The following is a 20,292-nucleotide window of genomic DNA, read 5'->3' as shown; positions in this document are numbered from 1 at the left end:
TACTAGGCAGAACTGAATGCTGAAGGTTTCAAAGTAAACCAGCAATAAACATGGTCTATACCTGGTCTAAACCAGATTGAACCAGTTTGTTCAGTACTGGTTTAGTCCTGGTTTAATTCTGGTTCATATGAACCAGGACTGAACCAGGACTAAACCAGTCCTGATTAGTCCTGGTAACCAGGACTAAATCAGGACTGAACCAGGATTAAACAAGGACCTGGTTTAATCCTGTTTCCGTCCTGTTTTAGTCCTGGTTTGGTTCTGGTTTAGACCTGTTTCAATTCTAATTTAGTCCTGGTTCGGTCAATTTAGTCCTGGTTCAGTCTTGGTTTAGTCTTGGTTTAGTCCTGGTTCAGTCCTGGTTCAGTATCAGTTCAGTTCTGGTTCAGGTCTGGTTCGTCCCGGTTCAGTCCTGGTTTAATCCGGTCCTTGTCGGGATTCTCGGGGTCCACCTCTTGCGTCCGAACCTAAACCCAAATCCTCCTTTCTCTCGGCTGACAGCCTGAAGACCTCCAGCCACAGCAGTCAGTGTTTCAGTCAATCTTCCCCCATCTTCTAGGTCTCTCTGTATGCCCCCGCGTATGGACCGGGACAATACTGAGTCCTGAACCAAGACCTGAGATAAATCCTGGCTCAATTCTGAGTCCGAGTCCTGTTGCGAGTCCTGATCGGAATCCTGGTTTGAGTCCGGGTCTGATGGGTCCCAGCTACCAAAGGGCTCCAAGGAAGTCTGCAAAGGAAAAGACAAAAGTCAGCCCTAAACCAGGTTTAATCTAAACCATGTCTAAACTAGGACTAAACCAGGTCTATACCATAACTAAACTAGGACTAAACCAGGTCTAACCTCGGTCTAAAATATGTCTAAACCGGGATTAAACCAGGACTAAACCAGGCCTGAACGAGGACTAAATCAGGACTAAACCATGTTTATACCAGGATCAAACCAGGCCTAAACCAGGTCTACACCAGAACTAAACCAGGATGGAAACAGGACTAAAACAGGTCTTAACCAAGTCTAAACCAGCACTAAACCAGCACTAAACCAGGACTGAAACAGAACTAAAACCAGGACTGAAACAGAACTAAAACCAGGACTAAACTCAGACCAAATTCAAAGTCCTACAACAGCTAAGCAAACAGGGAAGACCTTAGTCCTTCCTACAAAAAGTGTCTCACCAGCTCCTCCTCCTGGTCTAGATCCTGGTCCTGATCAGGTTCTTGGTCTGAACCTGGATCTGGACTCTGGTCAGTCTGTAGGTCCAGAGCGAGTGGCTGATCAAGAAGAGCTCGGAGGTGCAGCAGAGCCAAGCCCAGTTGAGGAGGCTCGTGTGTAGGCAGAGGAGCAGAGGAGGACTGGGGGAGGCAGAGGAGACCCAGCGAGATAGCCAGGAACAGTGGAGAGGAGGAGCACACCATCTGAAAAAGCAGGAGAGTTGATTTACTGAAGAGGAGAGAAGTAGAGGAGGAGAGGAGTACACCATCTGAAATAGGAGGAGAGGTTAACTTTAGAGAGTGGAGAGAAGAAGAGAGGAAAAGCAGAGGAGGAGGAGGAGGAGTACACCCTCTGAAAGAGGAGGAGAGGTTTACTGAAGAAGAGGAGAAGAAGAGGAGTAGAGGAGCAAAGAAGGACTGGGGGAGGCAAAGAAGAACCAGGAAGAGATCTAAGAGCAGAGGATATATACAGTGGGACAAAAAAGTATTTAGTCAGCCACCAATTGTGCAAATTCTCCCACTTAAAAAGATGAGAGATGCCTGTAATTTTCATCATAGCTACGCTTCAAATATGAGAGACAGAATGGAGGAAAAGAATCCAGAAAATCGCATTGTCTGATTTTTAAAGAATTTATTTGCAAATTAAGGTGGAAAATGAGTATTTTGTCAATAACAAAAGTTCATCTCAATACTTTGTTATATACCGTTTGTTGGCAATAACAGAGGTCAAATGTTTTCTCTAAGTCTCCACAAGGTTTTCACACACTGTTGCTGGTAGTTTGGCCCATTCCTCCTGCAGATCTCCTCTAGAGCAGTGATGTTTTGGGGCTGTTACTGGGCAACACAGACTTTCAACTCCCTCCAAAGGTTTTCTATGGGGTTGAGATCTGGAGACTGGCTAGGCCACTCCAGGACCTTGAAATGCTTCTTACAAAGCCACTCCTTTGTTGTGGTGTGTTTGGGATCATTGTCATGCTGAAAGACTCAGCCACGTTTCATCTTCAATGTCCTTGCTGATGGAAGGAGGTTTTCACTCATAATCTTACGATACATTGTCCCATTCATTCTTTCCTTTACATGGATCAATTGTTCTGGTCCCTTTGCAGAAAAACAGCCCCAAATCATGTTTCCATCCCATGCTTCACAGTAGGTATGGTGTTCTTTGGATGCAACTCAGCATTCTTTCTCTTCCAAACACGACAAGTTGAGTTTTTACCAAAAAGTTCTATTTTGGTTTCATTTGACCATAAGACATTCTCCCAATCCTCTTCTGGATCATCCAAATACTCTGTAGAAAACTTCAGACGGGCCTGGACATGTACTGGCTGAAGCAGGGGGACACATCTGGCACTACAGGATATGAGTCCCTGGCTACATAGTGTGTTACTGATGGCAGCCTTTGCTACTTTGGTACCAGCTCTCTGCAGGTCCGTCACTAGGTCCCCCCATGGGGTTCTGGGATTTTTGCTCATGTTCTTGTGATCATTTTGACCCCACAGGATGAGACCTTGTGTGGAGCCCCAGATCAAGGGAGATTATCAGTGCTCTTGTTTGTCTTCCATTTTCTAATAATTGCTCCCACAGTTGATTTCTTCACACCAAGCTGCTTACCTATTGCAGATTCAGTCTTCCCAGCCTGTTGCAGGTCTACAATTTTGTTTGTGGTGTCCTTTGACAGCTCTTTGGTCTTGGCCATAGTGGAGTTTGGAGTCTGACAGTTTGAGGTTGCGGACAGGTGTCTTTTATACTGATAACAAGTTCAAACAGGTGCCATTAATACAGGTAACGAGTGGAGGACAGAGGGACCTCTTAAAGAAGAAGTTATAGGTCTGTGAGAGCCCGAAATCGTGCTTGTTTGTAGGTGACCAAATACTTATTTTATCGAGGAATTTACAAATTAATTCATTCATTCATTAAAAATCAGATAATCTGATTTCTCTGATTCTTTCCCTCCATTCTGTCTCTCATAGTTGAAGTGTACCTATGATGAAAATTACATTCCTGTGTCATCTTTTCAACTGGGAGAACTTGCACAATAGGTGGCTGACTAAATACTTTTTTGCCCCACTATAAACGTGCTATTTCTTTGTCCAGTATTCCCAAAATTGTCTCTATACAGTTCTGAACTAAAGACCAGTTCCTGTCTGTGGTAAATCTGAAAGTGCCTCTGACAGGCGCAACGACTCATTTTACTAAAACACGCTAAAGACATTTAAGATTAAGCTTAAAAAGAAAAAAAAAATTAATAAAAAAAAAGACATTTTTCCCAGTTTGGCAAGATTTTTTTTTATTTTAAAATTTACTTTCTGGTTGTAAATCATGACATCACACTAGGGAATTTCATAACTATTGCCTAGCAACCATGCTGCCTAGCAACCAAAACTCCTCAAAAACAGTGATTTTACAAATACAATTATTATTATTATACACATTTATTTTGTTGAAAACATTTTTAAGGTGTCAGAAAAATGTGTTTTGTAAGAATAAACTGTGTAATTTCTCCCAGTAACTCTCTAAAATAGAACTTTCTACTTCCTGCAAGTTTTTTCAACATATATTTAAACTTTTTTTGTTTTGTGTAAAACTCTAGTTTGTATTTGTAACAGTTATTATAGTACCAAATAAAGTAAAAATGAGAGAATCATCAAAACCTGTGGCACTTTAAAGGAGAGCCTTACCTTGTGTCGCTCTGGGGACGTCTGCTCTGAAACGGCGTACGCTTTGAACGCCGCTTTTTAAAAACACATTCGTCGTTTGCGATTGGTTTAAACGTTTCCGTGACGCACTGATTTTCGTTTTTTCTGTTGTTCCATTCCTGGGCCTCGGAAACCAAAGCAACGAGAGGAGGAGCACGCAGTGTGCTAATTAGCGTATGATTGAGGAAGGTTAGCAAGTGTTGTTAGCTCGTTAGCATGGCGGCTCTTCAGACTCAAGGTCGGATCTCCTAGAGGACGAAGAGGAGGCCGGAAGAATGTTCAAACGCATCATGCTTCCAGGATTTTTATTGATGGCGATTCGGAACAATTAAGACGTTCAAAGATGAATGACTCCTGGAGCCGAGTTCGATTGGATATGTGTGGGCGCAGTGTAGGATGACTTTCAAAAATGTGTTTACAAAGTACAAGTAAAGGGCCCGCATTATGCTGTTTTCTGATCTAACATACCTAGTTGTGTTTTGTTTCACCCACACATGTTTAACACGCAAACCCTGCAGATTTAGGCTGAGTTCTTCTCTCAAACTGAAAACACTCCAGGTTTATTTTTGAAGAGGTAAAAACATTGTAACGGGTTTTAAAGCTCACAAGAGTCAGTTTTGTGTAATATGGAACCTTTATCATCATTAGATTTAAGATTTTACAAAAAAAAAATAAATCTTGCCTCTTTTTTTGTGAATGTTATAATGTTACTTCCTGGTTGGACCATAGACTGCATATATAAATGAACATAGCTGCTGCATTCCAAATAGAAAGTGAGCATGAGCAAGTGGTTTGTTCAAGCTCTGTTTGCAATTCACTTTCTATTGAAAAAGTGTGGCCCCTCTCTCTGTGACTGCTCTACATGATCCTGGGGGTTTAATTTCATTATTTTGTCCCTAAATCAAGAAACATTAATAGCAGATCAATCCGGTGCCTGCTTTCCACAAAGTTCCCACTAGTGTTAGCAACTATTTGATTGACAGCTTTGTTGCTAAGCGCCCGCTCCCTACCAAAGTAGCGGTGCAGACAGAAGCGGGCGTATACAGCCTCGCTTCCGATTGACTCTTTAGTTTTGGTACAATTATGTTCCCTGGTTGCAGATTAGCTGCTATAACTGCTAGATTCACTGAGCTTCATTTGGTTGCAAACAAACGCTATTGGTGATGTCACACTCCCTTAGTCCGCTTTGATTATACAGTCTGTGGGTTTGACACAGGCAGCAGATGTGACAGATGCAAAGGTAATTCTATAAATGTTACCAAGCAACCATAAGGGCCAAAGCTTGTCTTAATCACACAATAGTTATGATTAGACTAACACAAATAAATTACACCTTCATTTAGTTAAATGAAGCTTGAAACTGTCAGAAAAATGTCTTCCTTGTGCGTAAATTTTCTGTATTTTGGATGGAGTTTTCCTTGATGACAGAGGCAGAGGGATTCTGTTTTACTCAGAACTACTTCCTGTTTTTGTCACTTAATAAATGTGAAACTCTGATAAATATTTAGCATAAGCACTATCCACCAAACCAAGGAGGAAATAGAAAACATGAAAACTTGTCCTATGCAGTTTAACCTGAGCTGGAAACAGGTCAGAATTCTCAGGTGGACGTTGCTATTTAACTGTCAGATGCAAATGTGTGGATCTGGTTTAGGGTTAATATCGCTGTAATCACTGGGCCTATCCACATGAAACAAAAAACTGACACAAAGTTCAACATCTTCTCTGTCGGTATAAATAAACAAAACTGAAATAATTTTTTCACAAGCTTCAGAAAGTGGTGCCGTTATTCCAACCCCAAAAATGTGATTATGGTCAGTTTAAGCTTTTTAGATTAATGTGACCAGTTTGTGGAGCCAATGCCAGATAATTAATGAGAAGGTTCTGTCAGTTAGTGCAGGTGAAATGGCGTTTGTTTAAACCATTTTAATTTTCATACTTGCATTTGTGTGTATTTATCCCTGCATGCTTTGACTTCTTCTGACTGAATATAAATCTCCGCCTCTCCAAGGAAAAAACAGTTGGCTGTTTTGAACTTTAGTCCCTCATCACTGGCTTCTGCTTTGTGCCCTTAGTAGCCCCGTAGAAGATTTGGATGACTCCGTACCTTGCCTCAGCACAAGTTTTAGCTTTTTTATCTTAGCCCATTTTGGTTAGGTTTTAGTATAGCTTTTACGCTGCCTGGACAAAAAAAGTCACCATGAAAAAAAAGGTCACACACTCTAATATTTGGTTGTTCCGCCTTTAGCTTTGATTACGGCATGCATTCACTGTGGAATTGTTTTGATAAGCTTCTGCAATGTCACAAGATTTATTTCCATCCAGTGTTGCATAATTTTTTTTACCATTATCAATGTTGCATTGATAATGGTAGAGTCTGACAAAGCTGCACACAGCCTTCTCCAGCACATCCCAAAGATTCTCAATGGAGTTAAGGTCTGGACTCTGTGATGGCCAATCCATGTGTGATAATGATGTCTCATGCTCCCTGAACCACTCTTTCACAATTTGAGCCTGATGAATCCTGGCATTGTCATCTTGGAATATGTCCATGCCATCAGGGAAGAAAAAATCCATTGATGGAATAACCTGGTCATTCAGTATATTCAGGTGTCAGCTGACCTCATTCTTTGAGCACAGACTGTTGCTGAACTAGACCTGACCAACTGCAGCAACCCCAACCCATTTGATCAGTTAAATCCAGGTGGCGACATTTTTTAAATTTTTTTTGGCCAAGCAGTGTATTTCCTTGTCTTGTTTCAGTTCCACCAGTTTAGCTAATTTGGCAAGTTTATCCTTACAAAAACCCCACTTTAACCTGTTCAACATTTGTGGATCATAAGTTTAGAGATTTTTGACAAAAACAGTAAGTCTCCCAAAGTTATATATTCCCCTGTTCCATCTGAAGTATTCACATTACATTTTAGAACTAGCCGTAGCTCTGTGCTCAAACAGACACATGCACTCCATCTCCTGACCAGCCTGTGATACACGCTGAGTGAGGGACAGCTGGATTTAACTAATCACATTAAGGCAGAAGTATACCATGTTTAAAAGTCCCATTTGCAAAAAAGGTTTGATTTAGATGCTCAAGCTTAATTATAGACAAAAATTTCAGGTCATTTTAATCTTATTTTCATTTTTGGGAAGTCAAAAGGAGCGAGAAAAATCAAACATTTGGGTGGAACTGTGCAGTTGGTTGCAGGCCAGGCCCAGGTGCATCATGGGAGTCGTAGTCTGGGAAGGGGATGGGGCTGAGGGGCGCCGTGAGCAGGGAGAGCTGTGATTGGTCAATGGTGCTAGTAGTGAACGCGGGCGAGGGTGGGGCCCGGGGGCTGGTCATTATGGTTACAGACCCCAGGTGAGAGGAGGGAGCGGAGCTTACATGGGGGTCATCAGAGGTCACAGAGCGGCGCAGTCTGGCACGAGCGTTCTGGAACCAAACCTGAAACAGCAATGCCTCATTTCAGTTTAAGAAGGTGAATTATTTCTGTAAAATAAAATATGTACGTGTGTGAATATGCACACTCTCCCTACCAGGGGCACCACATTTTTAGTGGTGTCCGAATGTCCAGTGACTGAAAAAATAGTGCACTTAAAATTTCCGACAATATACCTTGAAAACTAGTGTCCAGAGCTGCAGCAGTCTTTAACTGGACACAACACGACTGGATGAAGCAGATAGAAGCAGATGCACTGTGACCTTAAATAACTTAAATAAACCTTTGCTGTGTAAAATTGCTAGCTTTAGCCACAGTTGCCAGCTCAAAGCTAGCAACTGTGTAAAGTTTCTAGCTTTGGGCTGTTAAAAGAGAGATCATGTCCACATCTCAGACAAAAAGCTAATGATCCAGTCAAAACCGTGTTTATTATTTGTCCATAAACACTGTCCAGACTGATGAATAAAACTTGATTTCTGTCATAAAAATTGGGGTTTAGCAGACTTGAGTGAGGGGTTGGGGGCTGTGAAGAAGTGAGTGAGGGGTTAGGGCCTGTGGAGTGAGTGAGGGGTTAGGGGCGGTAGAGTGAGTGAGGGTTAGGGGCTGTAGAGTGAGTGAGTGAGGGTTTAGTGGCTGTGGAGTGAGTGAGTGAGGGGTTAGGGGCTGTGGAGTAAGTGAGGGGTTAGGGCAGTGCTTCTCAATTATTTTCTATCATGCCCCCCCTATAAAGAAGAAAAAATGTATAAATAAATAAATATCAAAATAATACATTAAAATTAAATACATATCAAATTAAAACAAGTAATTTAGCAATTTGGTACACCACCTTATATGATGCTCAGTGCTGCTGCTTTAAGTGACATTTACAAAACGGGATTGTTGTTAATATTTGGCACGTTTACACTGAAAAAACTATTTGAGAACCACTGGGTTAGGGGCTGTGAAGTGATTGAGTGAGGAGTTAGGGGTTAGGGGCTGTAGGGTGAGTGAGGGGTTAGGGCTTGTGGAGTGAGTGAGTGAGTGAGTGAGTGAGGGGTTAGGGCCTGTGGAGTGAATGACGGGTTAGGGCCTGTGGAGTGAGTGAGGGGTTAGGGCCTGTGGCGTGAGTGAGGGGTTAGGGGCAGTAGAGTGAGTGAGGGGTTAGGGGCTCTGGAGTGAGTGAGGGGTTAGGGGCTGTGGAGTGAGTGAGGGGTTAGGGCCTGTGGAGTGAGTGAGGGGTTAGGGGCGGTAGAGTGAGTGAGTGAGGGGTTAGGGCCTGTGGAGTGAGTGAGGGGTTAGGGGTGGTAGAGTGAGTGAGGGGTTAGGGGCTGTGGAGTAAGTGAGGGGTTAGGGGCTGTGAAGTGATTGAGTGAGGAGTTAGGGCCTGTGGAGTGAGTGAGGGGTTAGGGCCTGTGGCGTGAGTGAGGGGTTAGGGGCGGTAGAGTGAGTGAGGGGGTAGGGGCTGTGGAGTGAGTGAGGGGTTAGGGGCTCTGGAGTGAGTGAGGGTTTAGTGGCTGTGGAGTGAGTGAGTGAGTGAGTGAGTGAGGGGTTAGGGGCTGTGGAGTGAGTGAGGGGTTAGGGGCTGTGGAGTGATTGAGTGAGGAGTTAGGGGTTAGGGGCTGTAGGGTGAGTGAGGGGTTAGGGCTTGTGGAGTGAGTGAGTGAGGGGTTAGGGCCTGTGGAGTGAATGACGGGTTAGGGCTTGTGGAGTGAGTGAGGGGTTAGGGCCTGTGGAGTGAGTGAGGGGTTAGGGGCGGTAGAGTGAGTGAGGGTTTATTGGCTGTGGAGTGAGTGAGTGAGTGAGTGAGGGGTTAGGGGCTGTGGAGTGAGTGAGGGGTTAGGGGCTGTGGAGTGATTGAGTGAGGGGTTAGGGATTAGGGGCTGTAGGGTGAGTGAGGGGTTAGGGCCTGTGGAGTGAGTGACGGATTAGGGCCTGTGGAGTGAGTGAGGGGTTAGGGCCTGTGGAGTGAGTGACGGATTAGGGCCTGTGGAGTGAGTGAGGGGTTAGGGACTGGGGGAGACATACATCTGCAGGTTCACAGGCAGAGGTCTGTTTTACAGATGCACTATGCAACTTTTCTTTTTGATGGGTCCGCCACCTTCTTGTCTCCATGGAGATTATTGCATTGCTTCAAATGTTTCACAGTATGGTTTTGAAAGTATCTATCTATAACTCCCAGTAAGAATGTACGATTTTCAAGTATTTTTGATAAAAAAAAACAAAAAAACAAAAACATGTCTTTGATATGTGAGCGATTAGAACAAAACAAGAAATGTTACATAGTGCAGCCTAAACCAGGACTAAACCAGGTCGAAACCAGGTCGAAACCAGGTCAAAACCATTTCAAAACCAGGTCAAAACCAGGTCTAAACCAGGCCTAAACCAGGTCTAAACCAGGACTAAACCAGGACTAAACCAGGTCTAAACCAGGCCTAAACCAGGTCTAAACCAGGCCTAAACCAGATCTAAACCAGGACTAAACCAGGTCTAAACCAGAACTAAACCAGATCTAAACCAAGACTAAACCAGGACTAAACAAGGACTAAACCAGGTGTAAACCAGGTCTAAACCAGGTATAAACCAGGACTAAACCAGGACTAAACAAGTTCTAAACCAGGTCTAAACCAGGTCTAAACCAGGACTAAACCGGGACTAAACCAGGTGTAAACCAGGTGTAAACCAGGTTGAAATCAGATCGAAACCAGGACTGAACCAGGTCTAAACCAGATCTATACCGGGACTAAACCAGGTCTAAACCAGGTCTAAAGCAGGTCTAAACCAGGACTGAACCAGGTCTAAACCAGGTCTAAACCAGGCCTAAACCAGGTCTAAACCAGGACTAAACCAGGTCTAAACCAGAACTAAACCAGATCTAAACCAAGACTAAACCAGGACTAAACAAGGACTAAACCAGGTGTAAACCAGGTCTAAACCAGGTATAAACCAGGACTAAACCAGGACTAAACAAGTTCTAAACCAGGTCTAAACCAGGTCTAAACCAGGACTAAACCGGGACTAAACCAGGTGTAAACCAGGTGTAAACCAGGTTGAAATCAGATCGAAACCAGGACTGAACCAGGTCTAAACCAGGTCTATACCGGGACTAAACCAGGTCTAAACCAGGTCTAAAGCAGGTCTAAACCAGGACTGAACCAGGTCTAAACCAGGTCTAAACCGAGACTAAACCAGATCTAAACCAGGACTGAACCAGGTCTAAACCAGGTCTATACCGGGACTAAACCAGGTCTAAACCAGGTCTAAAGCAGGTCTAAACCAGGACTAAACTAGGTCTAAACCAGGTGTTTCTCACCTGCAGCACTTTCTTGCTCAGCCCGGTCCGCTGTGCCAGTATATTCCAGTCTTTTCCGTCCGGATTTTGCTTTTGTGCAAAGTACGACTCGAGCACTTGGATCTGCTCGCTGCGGAAACATGTTCTGATTCGCTTAACCCTCCTGTGGACCCGCCTCTCTGTGTAGCTGTCCACCAATCGGCACTCAGAGCTGCTCTCAGATTCCTCCCCCTTCATTAAAGTCTGGATCTCACCTGTGCAAAGAAATATGTGTCAGATGCCCTCTCTCTCTGTGTCAGATGCCCTCCCTGTGTGTCAGGTGCCCTCCCTGTGTGTCAGATGCCCTCCCTCTCTGTGTCAGATGCCCTCCCGTGCCTGTGTACTGGTTCTCTGTGTAGGGGGGACACTCTTGGGGACATGGGGGCACAGAGGATTTGCAATGGGGTTGACAGAGCAGAGTTTGGCCCTGGAGACAGTACAGAGACCCGGACACCAGCGGCTCCTCGCACTCCTGAAACACAGAACAGACAGAAACCGTCAGGCACTGATAAACCTAAGAGGACCTGAGAGGCCCCACTGCGGGACATTTCATCACATTAAAACAGGGTTAAAGCCCCACTGTGGGACATTTCCTCACATTAGAACAGGGTTAAAGCCCCACTGCGGAACATTTCGCACATTAGAACAGGGTTAAAGCCCCACTGCGGGACATTTCGCACATTAGAATTGACAACTCACATTTGAACATCACATCATGGACATTCATAAAAGAAGTCAACAAAGACTATCAGTAATAAGAAAACTCAAAGGACTTTATGTTTCTCCACACCTTTTACTATTGTTGTATAAATCTATCATTCAGCCCATCCCACTGTACTGTTCCACCTGCTTCTATAACATGCTTACTGTTAAAAACCGGACCAAACTCATAAAAGTAACACACATAGCTGCTGAAATCATAGGACTCCCCACACCCAATCTCACAGATCTAAATAATCAGGCTATTGGATGCTTCGCACTCGCCATAATACAGGACTCCACTCACCCCCTCCAGGACCATCTAACCCCTCTGCCCTCAGGACGGAGGTACAGGGCAATCAGGTGCTGGAGGGAACGGTTCGGTAGAAGCCTGATACCAGCAGCCATTGCCTTTTTAAACAACAGGCCCCGCTGAGGCATGATGTCTCTTTTTGTAATGTGTTTATGTAACTGTGATGTTTGGTGTTTATCTGTGTGTATGTCAGACGTGCTCTGTGTATGTGGAAAGGAATCTCCCCGTGGGGACAATAAAGTTAAGTCTAAAGTCTAAAGTCTAAACTCTAGAACAGGGTTAAAACTCCTCTGCGGAACATTTCGCACATTAGAACAGGGTTAAAGCCCCACTGCGGGACATTAGAGAAGGACCTGGCAGCAGAAGCAGTGCTGGTGGAAGCTCAGGGCTCCAGACTTCATGACGAGCTCTGAGGCTGGGATAAGCTGCAGACACCCAGCGCAGTGTCCTCCCCCGAAGAGTCTGAAGAGGAACCAAGAGAAACATCAAATCATACCAGAGAAAAGTATGGATTTAGAGACAAAAAATATTTTTTGATTCTTTCTTGACCTGGTCTATGCTTAACGAAGGAGTACTCCTCCAGATGGACCATTTTTTCTATCTTGTTGTCATGTTGTTCCTCATCAAAAACATGCCTGAAGAGGTTTTCTGAATCATTTGTGCATGTTTCAGGCACTTTTCGAGCCCTCCTAACAGTGAAGTGGACAAAATCATGTATCTTGTCTTAGGCTTCGCCCACAAATCTACGTTACCATTCAGCTCTCTACAGCGTTCTTCTTGTTCCCATCACACAACCCCTCCCTCCTCAACCCTCATATGCAGGGAGGGCATCTGACACACAGGAAAGTCATCTGACCTGCAGTAGTGGAGATGGCAGTAGGGGGCGCCGTCTCTCCAGAACAGTGATGGTTGGGTCTGGAGCTCGCAGTGGCACACGCTGCAACAGAGACAGACGCTGTGCCACGCCCTCCCAGCGGCTAATAGGAAGAAGCGATCCTGGATATGCCCTCCACAGCCTCCGCATGTGATTGGCTCCTGCAGAGAGACGGCGCTCAGGGCCTGAGTGGAGAGCCAGGTTTAAACATGAGTCACACACGTAGAATATTTACCGGTATATAAATGAACATAGCTAACTCACTAGCCGCTGCGTTCCAAATAGGAAGTGAGCAAAGGCGGCTCCAAGTCACTTTCTGATGTAAAACCCCTCTCTGTGACTGCTTCACTCTCGTCATTTCGCTCTTAAATGTTTGTATTAACTCACTCTATATGATCCTGTTTTTTTTTGTTTTTTTTTGTCCCTAAATCAAGATATATGAACATTAATAACTGACAGATCAAGTGCCTTCTTTCCCCGAGGTCGGGCCCAGGAACGTTAGCAACAGGTTTGATTGACAGGGTCGTTACCCATTTCTGTCCAAAGTTTATTTTTAAAGCAGTAGCAGAAAACCATCATTTTAATCCTAATTTTCCAAAGAAGTAAAACATTTGTGAATTTTTCAGAAAATCTAAATAGCTTGAAGTGTGCATCTGTTTTTAATCAGGAAACCACCTGTGAGCTGTTCAGACCGGTCAGGGGACATGTTTCAGATGGTTTTTCAGGTGACAACATTTTTGTGTTTATCAAAGACGACATTTTAAGCCTCCACCCCCTTCAGTTTTAATGGATCCTTTTATTTCTAATGATCTGTGATCAGTTTGTGAGTTTTTAATGGAGAGGTCCACAGTCTTCTGTAAAACACTGTAGACGCAGAGGCTGCACGTGCTCTGATCCATGGCTGCAGATGCTGGAGTGTAAGTACTGACCATCAGATCAGAGAGAGGCCATCTGACATTATGTCCAGTGTTTTTGTAATTAAGAATAAACCTGTATTAGAATTGTTATTAGTAAAAGTTATAGTTTTATGGTCCCTTTAAAGTGCGTCATTTTTCAGGTGTATGATATGCCTTCTTCTTGTGTCTGTGGAGATGTTTAATGCCGTACTGTGGAACATTCCAAGCACAGTAATGAAATCACCAAGGAAACAAGAAGGTGTGGACCCTCCAATAGGAATGTTACATAGTGCACCTTTAAGCCTCCTAAGAAAGATAATAATAATAATAATGGCTTACACTTGTAATGCGCTTTTTCAAATCCTCTCAAAGCGCTACACTATAGTCATTATTCATTCATTTCTATACTTGGTGATGGTAAGCTACTATTGTAGCCACAGCTGCCCTGGGGCAGACTGACGGAAGCGAGGCTGCCAATCTGCGCCATCGGCCCCTCCGACCACCACCTATCATTCGCGCACACATCACTTTCATACTAGGCAATGTGGGTGAAGTAAGGACACAACGACAGAACTTAGTCCGAGCAGGACTCGATCCTGACCCTGTATGGAAATGTGTCCTCTGCATTTGACCCATCCTCCTCTGGGTTAAACCTGCATTTGACCCATCCTTCAGTCTCTGTGTTAAAACTGTCAGGAGCAGTGGGACCCATCTCCAAAGCTCATCTTGGTCAGGACGACCTCAGCTGGAGGATTTGACCCGTTGTGCATGTTTTGGGTTGATGGGGGAAATGTACCCGGACACAAGGAGAACATGCAAACTCTACAAAGAAAGGCCCAGAAGTCAAACTCAGGACCTTCTTGCTGGCTGTTTAAAGTTGGGTACGGGCTTTTTTACTAAGGAAAGGGGAAGATTTAGTTTTTCCCCCATTGAGATGATCATAAACCAGCACTCTGTCACTGTCTGCAGTTAAAGGCCCACACTCCACTGTTTTCTGATGTTTTTCTCTGTGTAATACAGGACCTTTATTAATAAGTATTTTTTTGTAACAAACCCTTAACTGAGTCACAGGCAGCGCTGCATCAATCAGTTATTGTTTTAGCCTCATTTACACTGTTCTGTCTCCTGTGGCCTCACCACGTGCGCGCTGCTGGCCTCTGACATGGTCGCATCTGCCTGGTTTCCATGGTGACAGCCGTCGAGCAGGCCGTCAAGAGTGTGTGGTGACATCATCCTTAACAAGTTGTTAATGAGCTCCGCCTGTAATCACCAAAACTTCAGATACTTCACCGTAATTAGGCCTATTATAAGAATCTGTATGCACCAAGCACTGGACAATGTACACACTGATAGACCTGGTTTAGACCTGGATTTAGACTTGGATTTAGACTTGGATTTAGACCTGGATTTAGACCTGGATTTAGACCTGGATTTAGACCTGGATTTAGACCTGGATTTAGACCTGGATTTAGACCTGGATTTAGACCTGGATTTAGACCCAGTTCAGTTCTGGTTTAGTCTGCATTGGTTTATATCTGGTTTAGACCTCTGTTATGGAGGATTAGTGTCTTGGGTAAAATTTACTCATTGAAACAGATCAGAAAGTGGAGTTTGATCTACAACCATCTGACCTCCTCTGCTCCTTTGACCCTCTCCTCTGATCCTCAGGCCCTCTTCCTCTGCCACTTGTCTCTGCTCTCGACTCTCCCCTCTGCTCATCTGACCCTGACAGATTGTCTGAGAAACTGATTTTAGTATTGCAACAACACTTTAAAAATGAAAACAAACTCGATTTCAATAAGGAACAGACTCGATACCAATACCACAATGCTAATAAATTCTAGACATGTCCATAAACATTTGTACACTGAACAGAGGACTGACCTTTTGTGGTGCAGAGGTTCCACTGGAGGGCTTCTTCTGAGCACGCTCTGTTCTCTGTCCCTCTACCCTCCCTTTTGTCCTATCAGAAGAGAGAGATTTGCAGCAGACTGTGATCGGCTGTAACTCCCAGGTGAGGCCGCGGTAAACAGGTGAGGAGAGGAGCGACGTGATTGGATGAAAACTAGAGACTAGAGGGAGGGGCAGAGCCTAGGGATTAATTAGGGGCATAACAACAGCAGGGACACGGGGGACTAAACCAACAGACTAAATCAGAGACCAAACCAGGTCGAAAACTGGACTAAACCAAGTCAAAAATAGGACTAAAACAGGGACCAAACCAGGTCTAAACAGGGAATAAAGCCAGGGCTAAAACTGGACTTGAGCAGAAATCAGGTCTTGGAAAAAACAAAACTAAACATTAAACTGAACATAATTTTATTATGAAAATATGAACATAAATACAAAATGCAAACATCAACATCTTAAGAACATCAACTCTCTGGTCACGTGGCTCGACCCAGTCCTCCATCTCTTCAGAGGGACTCGACTCCGCGGATGCGTCGGGCAAGCTGAATGTCGCATGGGAAAAGAGTCACTCGTTTGGCGTGAATCGCACAGAGGTTAGAGTCCGAAAACAGCATCACCAGGAACGCCTCCGCAGCCTGCCAGAAAATATCCGTCAGATCCTTTCTGTATTCCCGTATCCTCCTGTGTCAGATGCCCTCCTACCCTCCTGTATCCTCCTGTGTCAGATGCCCTCCCATCCATGGGGTTAGATTATATGTCTGTAGTTAATTTGCAGATGTGGTGTGTCAGATGCCCTTCCAGATGTTGTGGTGTGGGGAGAATGGCCAGTGTCCCTGATAGAAGTGGTCGCTCACCTGCAGAGCCAGCAGAGCGTAGACCTGCCACCGATATGACTCTCGAGAATAACTCTGACAGACTTCACGAACCTGAAACACAGACACTGAAGGTTTAAACGTGATCTCAGGAACATGTGAAGTCTGAAGCAGGCCTGAAGCAGGCCTGAAGCAGGCCTGAAGCAGGCCTGAAGCAGGACTGAAACAGGACTGAAGCAGGCCTAAACTAGGACTGAACCAGGACTAAACCAGGTCCAAGTTCTGGTTTCCTGATTTAAGCTTGGGTACATGATTTTCAAACCATGATGCCTGCAAGTGTAATAGCAATTGAAAATTATATTGAAATCAGTTTGAATGGACGAAATTAGCAAATCAAAGGCTGCAATTTTTTAAGTACCGTCATTTCATTTCAACAAAATCTTCTCTCATTCTGCATAAAAAGATCTGTACAAACATGTTCTGAAATGCATTTCTTGTATTCGTTTGTCAGTTCAGATTTCAGTCTTTTTGTCAATTTTTCTGGACTATTAACAGAATTAAACTATTAAAACATAAATCACAAATCTAATCACAATCGCAATGTTTGTCTGAAAAGTCACAATGAGATATTCATTGATCGTTCAGCCTGACCATGAAATGCGACAGTAAGTCTAATAGTGTTGTCACAATACTAAAATTTAAAACTTGATTTTGATACTCAATACATATCCTGAAACCACAATGACAGTATATGAAAAAAAAACCTTTCTTTAGACAACAGAATGTGATTTTCAACATTAAATAGTTCCATAGTGGCCCATGGGTGTATACTAGTCTATGTGTCTTATACTTGTGAAACATACAGACACATCATTATATACATATTCAGAAAAGGTTCATTTCTGTCCTGTGAATGTGACTTTTTAGTTTGATACCTGTGAAAAATAAGCATCTGGTTTCAAGACTAGTAGTAAGTTCTAAATCTGTCAACAGATCTGGAAAAGGACAAAACAAAGGGTCAGAGACTGTAACTGACCAGGCGGCAGAAGGGCCCTTTGCGCAGCAGCAGGTCGGTGCTTTTCTGGTATTTACGGATTTCTTTGAGAGCTTTGGACCCTGGGCGGTACCTCCTCTGTCGCGGGGTTCCTCCAGAGGGCGCTCCTGTACACAAAAAATGAAAACCTGGCCCAGTCCCTGGCCCAGTCCCAGTCCCTGGTCCAATGTGTGGTCCATTGTGTGGTCCAGTCCCTGGTCCAGTCCCTGGTCCAGTCCCTGGTCCAGTCCCTGGTCCAGTCCCTGGTCCAGTGTGTGTTCCGTCCCTGGTCCAGTCCTGGTACCTGCAGCTCCTCTGCGTTTGGGGAAACGGGCCCCAGGGCTGGGGGCCGGTGGTGGTGGGCGGCGTTTGGGAGTGGCCCCTTTACGGCGTCTGGATGAAGTGTTCTCCCTCATGACCTCACAGCTCTAGACAGGGTCAAAGCAGAGGAACCAGCTGCAGGAGGAACAAGAAATTACTTTATTATCGGTAATTAAACTAATGAATTAAAACAGACCTGCTTTTGTTGACCTATGAGGCGAGTCTTTAAATGGGTAATTGGTCACATTTTTACATTGCACTTTTCTACCTTCTAGACTCAAAGCTCTTTACATCAAGGAACCACTCCCCCATTCACAGACACACTCATACACCAGTGTCCACAGACTAGGGGTGAGCAAAAATATTGAAATATCGTATCGTTTAATTTAATGATCCATACCGTGAGCTGCTGTAGCGATTTATATCGCCAAGAGTATTTTCTTTGTATATTTTATCAACTTATTCCATCACAGCGCTACAAATGTGTGGCTTGTTTAGAGGAAAGAAACTTGTTAATGCAATACATTTGATTCATTGTTTTTGATTCACTCGTGTGTTTCATATTAACTTTGCACAGGTAGTGGTTTAACAAAGACTTTTAGTATCACAGTTGTGATTCAGTAAATACGTTGTCATCCTTCAGAGCCGTTAAACTGCACATGTCCCTGTTACATGTAAATACCCTGGTCCCTGGTACATGTCAATAAAAAAAATATAAAAAAAGGTTCCTGATATGTTTATTGCACTGAAAAACATGCGTCTTTACTGTGAGTGGGCTTTCATCTCCACAAACCTTATTCTTATCTGGCCTCCTGCTTGTTTAAATGGAAATGCTGTTCCTTTGGCTATAATATTCCACTGTATGGTATAAAACTTATCCAACTCTATTAAGAATGGTCCAAAGTGCTGTAAGATGCAGGACATTTCATTATTTAGGTGCAACAGTTTGAACTATTTGTGCCCTTGTGCGTGGGGCTTTTAACAGCTGCTGGTCTAGAACTACCTTCAAAACTAAGGGATCGTTTCACAAATATTGATACTGAATAAAATAAGTAAAGAGAAAAAATTTGGACTTTTCCTGAGGTTTCTGAATGGTATTAATCTATGCCAGAACGAGTATAGGACTCTGACGACATGGCAGTGTAATCTGTGACAGCTGCGGATAGTTATGTTATAATCTGGACATAATAAGTCACAATATTGATTTAAAATGACCTAATAAAAGAAACAAGTCCAACTGATTTGAGAGTTAGAAAATGGTGATGCTCATGCTGTAGGCGCCACCTATGGATAGCTGCATATCAGACTAGTGAGCTACGGATTTTTTTTTCATTTGTACCAAAATGGCTACGCAACACCATGGAGATGTTTTATACCATATTGTGGAAGATTATGGCCAAAGGAACTGCATCTCCAAGGAAACATCAGGTTTGAGGAGATGGAAGGTAGCTCACAGTAAGAACACATGTTTTCCTACGTTTTTAGTGCAACAAAAACATTAAAAAAAAAAAAAAAAAAAAACCCTCCCCGAACTGCCACCATAACGTGGTGGAGGGGTTTGAGCACCCGAATGATCCTGGGAGCTATGTTGTCGGGGGCTTCATGCCCCTGGTAGGGTCACCCATGGCAAACAGGTCCTGGGAGACGGGTCTGACTAAGAGCGGTTCAGAAGCCCCCCGTGAAGAGACAAATAACAAGGCCAGTTACGTCGCCCGGACTGGCGTTACCGGGGCCCCACCCTGGAGCCAGGCCTGGGGTGGGTGCTCGGCAGCGAGCGCCTGGTGGCCGGGCCTTTCCCCACGGGGCCCGGCCGGGCCCAGCCCGGAGGAGCGACATGGGGCCGTCCTCCCGTGGACTCATCACCTGCGAGAGGAGCCATGAGGGGCGGGTGCAGAGACATCTGGGCGGCAGTCGAAGGCGGGGACCTCAACGACCGGATCTCCGGACATGGAGACTAGCTCTGGGGACATGGAATGTCACCTCGCTGGGGGGAAAGGAGCCTGAGCTTGTGCGAGAGGTTGAGCGTTACCGGCTAGATATAGTCGGCCTCACCTCCATGCACAGCTTGGGCTCTGGAACCCAACTTCTTGAGAGGGGTTGGACTCTCCATTTCTCTGGCGCTGCCCGCGGGGAGCGGCGGCGAGCTGGTGTGGGCTTGCTCATTGCCCCACAGCTCAACCGCTGCGTGTTGGGGTTCACTCCGGTGAACGAGAGGGTCGCGTTCCTGCGCCTTCGGGTCGGGGACAGGTCTCTCACTGTTGTGTCGGCCTACGGGCCAAGCAGCAGTGCGGAGTACCCGGCCTTCTTGGAGTCCCTGGGAGGGGTACTAGACAGTGCATCAACCGGGGACTCCGTTGTTCTCCTGGGGGACTTCAACGCCCATGTGGGTAACGACAGTGACACTTGGAGGGGCGTGATTGGGAGGAACGGCCTCCCCGATCTGAACCTGAGCGGTGTTTTGTTATTGGACTTCTGTGCTAATCACAGTTTGTCCATAACAAACACCATGTTCGAGCACAAGGGTGTCCATCGGTGCATGTGGCACCAGGACACTCTAGGTCGAAGGTCGATGATTGACTTTGTTGTTGTGTCATCTGACCTCCGACCGCGTGTCTTGGACACTCGGGTGAAGAGAGGGGCTGAGCTGTCAACTGATCACCACCTGGTGGTGAGTTGGATCCGCTGGCGGAGGAGGAAGCCGGACAGACCTGGCAGGCCCAAGCGCATTGTGAGGGTCTGCTGGGAACGTCTGGCGGAGCCCTCTGTCAGGGGGGTCCC

General features: G+C 44.9%; 1 protein-coding gene and 1 pseudogene across 1 annotated transcript; both read right to left on the bottom strand.

The window, feature by feature from the left end:
- Positions 1 to 406: 406 nt before the first annotated feature.
- LOC129456651 (LIM/homeobox protein Lhx9-like) lies at positions 407 to 14,670 on the bottom strand (annotated as a pseudogene).
- Positions 14,671 to 15,854: 1,184 nt separating this feature from the next.
- Positions 15,855 to 17,623, bottom strand: LOC117378633 (histone H3-like centromeric protein A). Its single transcript, XM_033975272.2, has 4 exons — positions 17,498 to 17,623; positions 17,197 to 17,318; positions 16,203 to 16,274; positions 15,855 to 15,983 (listed from the first exon to the last, which is right to left on the bottom strand). Exons 1-4 carry the CDS (start codon positions 17,607 to 17,609, stop codon positions 15,855 to 15,857), a joined length of 435 nt encoding a protein of 144 aa, XP_033831163.1. The 5' UTR covers positions 17,610 to 17,623.
- Positions 17,624 to 20,292: the final 2,669 nt, after the last annotated feature.

This window comes from Periophthalmus magnuspinnatus, chromosome 11 (assembly GCF_009829125.3).
Source record: "Periophthalmus magnuspinnatus isolate fPerMag1 chromosome 11, fPerMag1.2.pri, whole genome shotgun sequence".
Classification (NCBI taxonomy): domain Eukaryota; kingdom Metazoa; phylum Chordata; class Actinopteri; order Gobiiformes; family Gobiidae; genus Periophthalmus; species Periophthalmus magnuspinnatus.
This window is presented reverse-complemented; position numbering and strand designations above follow the sequence as displayed.

Coding starts and splice junctions, on each gene's coding strand:
- LOC117378633 (XM_033975272.2), bottom strand. CDS start 17,609: ATGAGGGAGAACACTTCATCCAGACGCCGTAAAGGGGCCACTCCCAAA. Junction 17,319..17,497: donor CAAACGCAGAGGAGCTGCAG/GTACCAGGACTG, acceptor TGTGTACAGGAG/CGCCCTCTGGAGGAACCCCG. Junction 16,275..17,196: donor AAGGGCCCTTCTGCCGCCTG/GTCAGTTACAGT, acceptor TCTGTGTTTCAG/GTTCGTGAAGTCTGTCAGAG.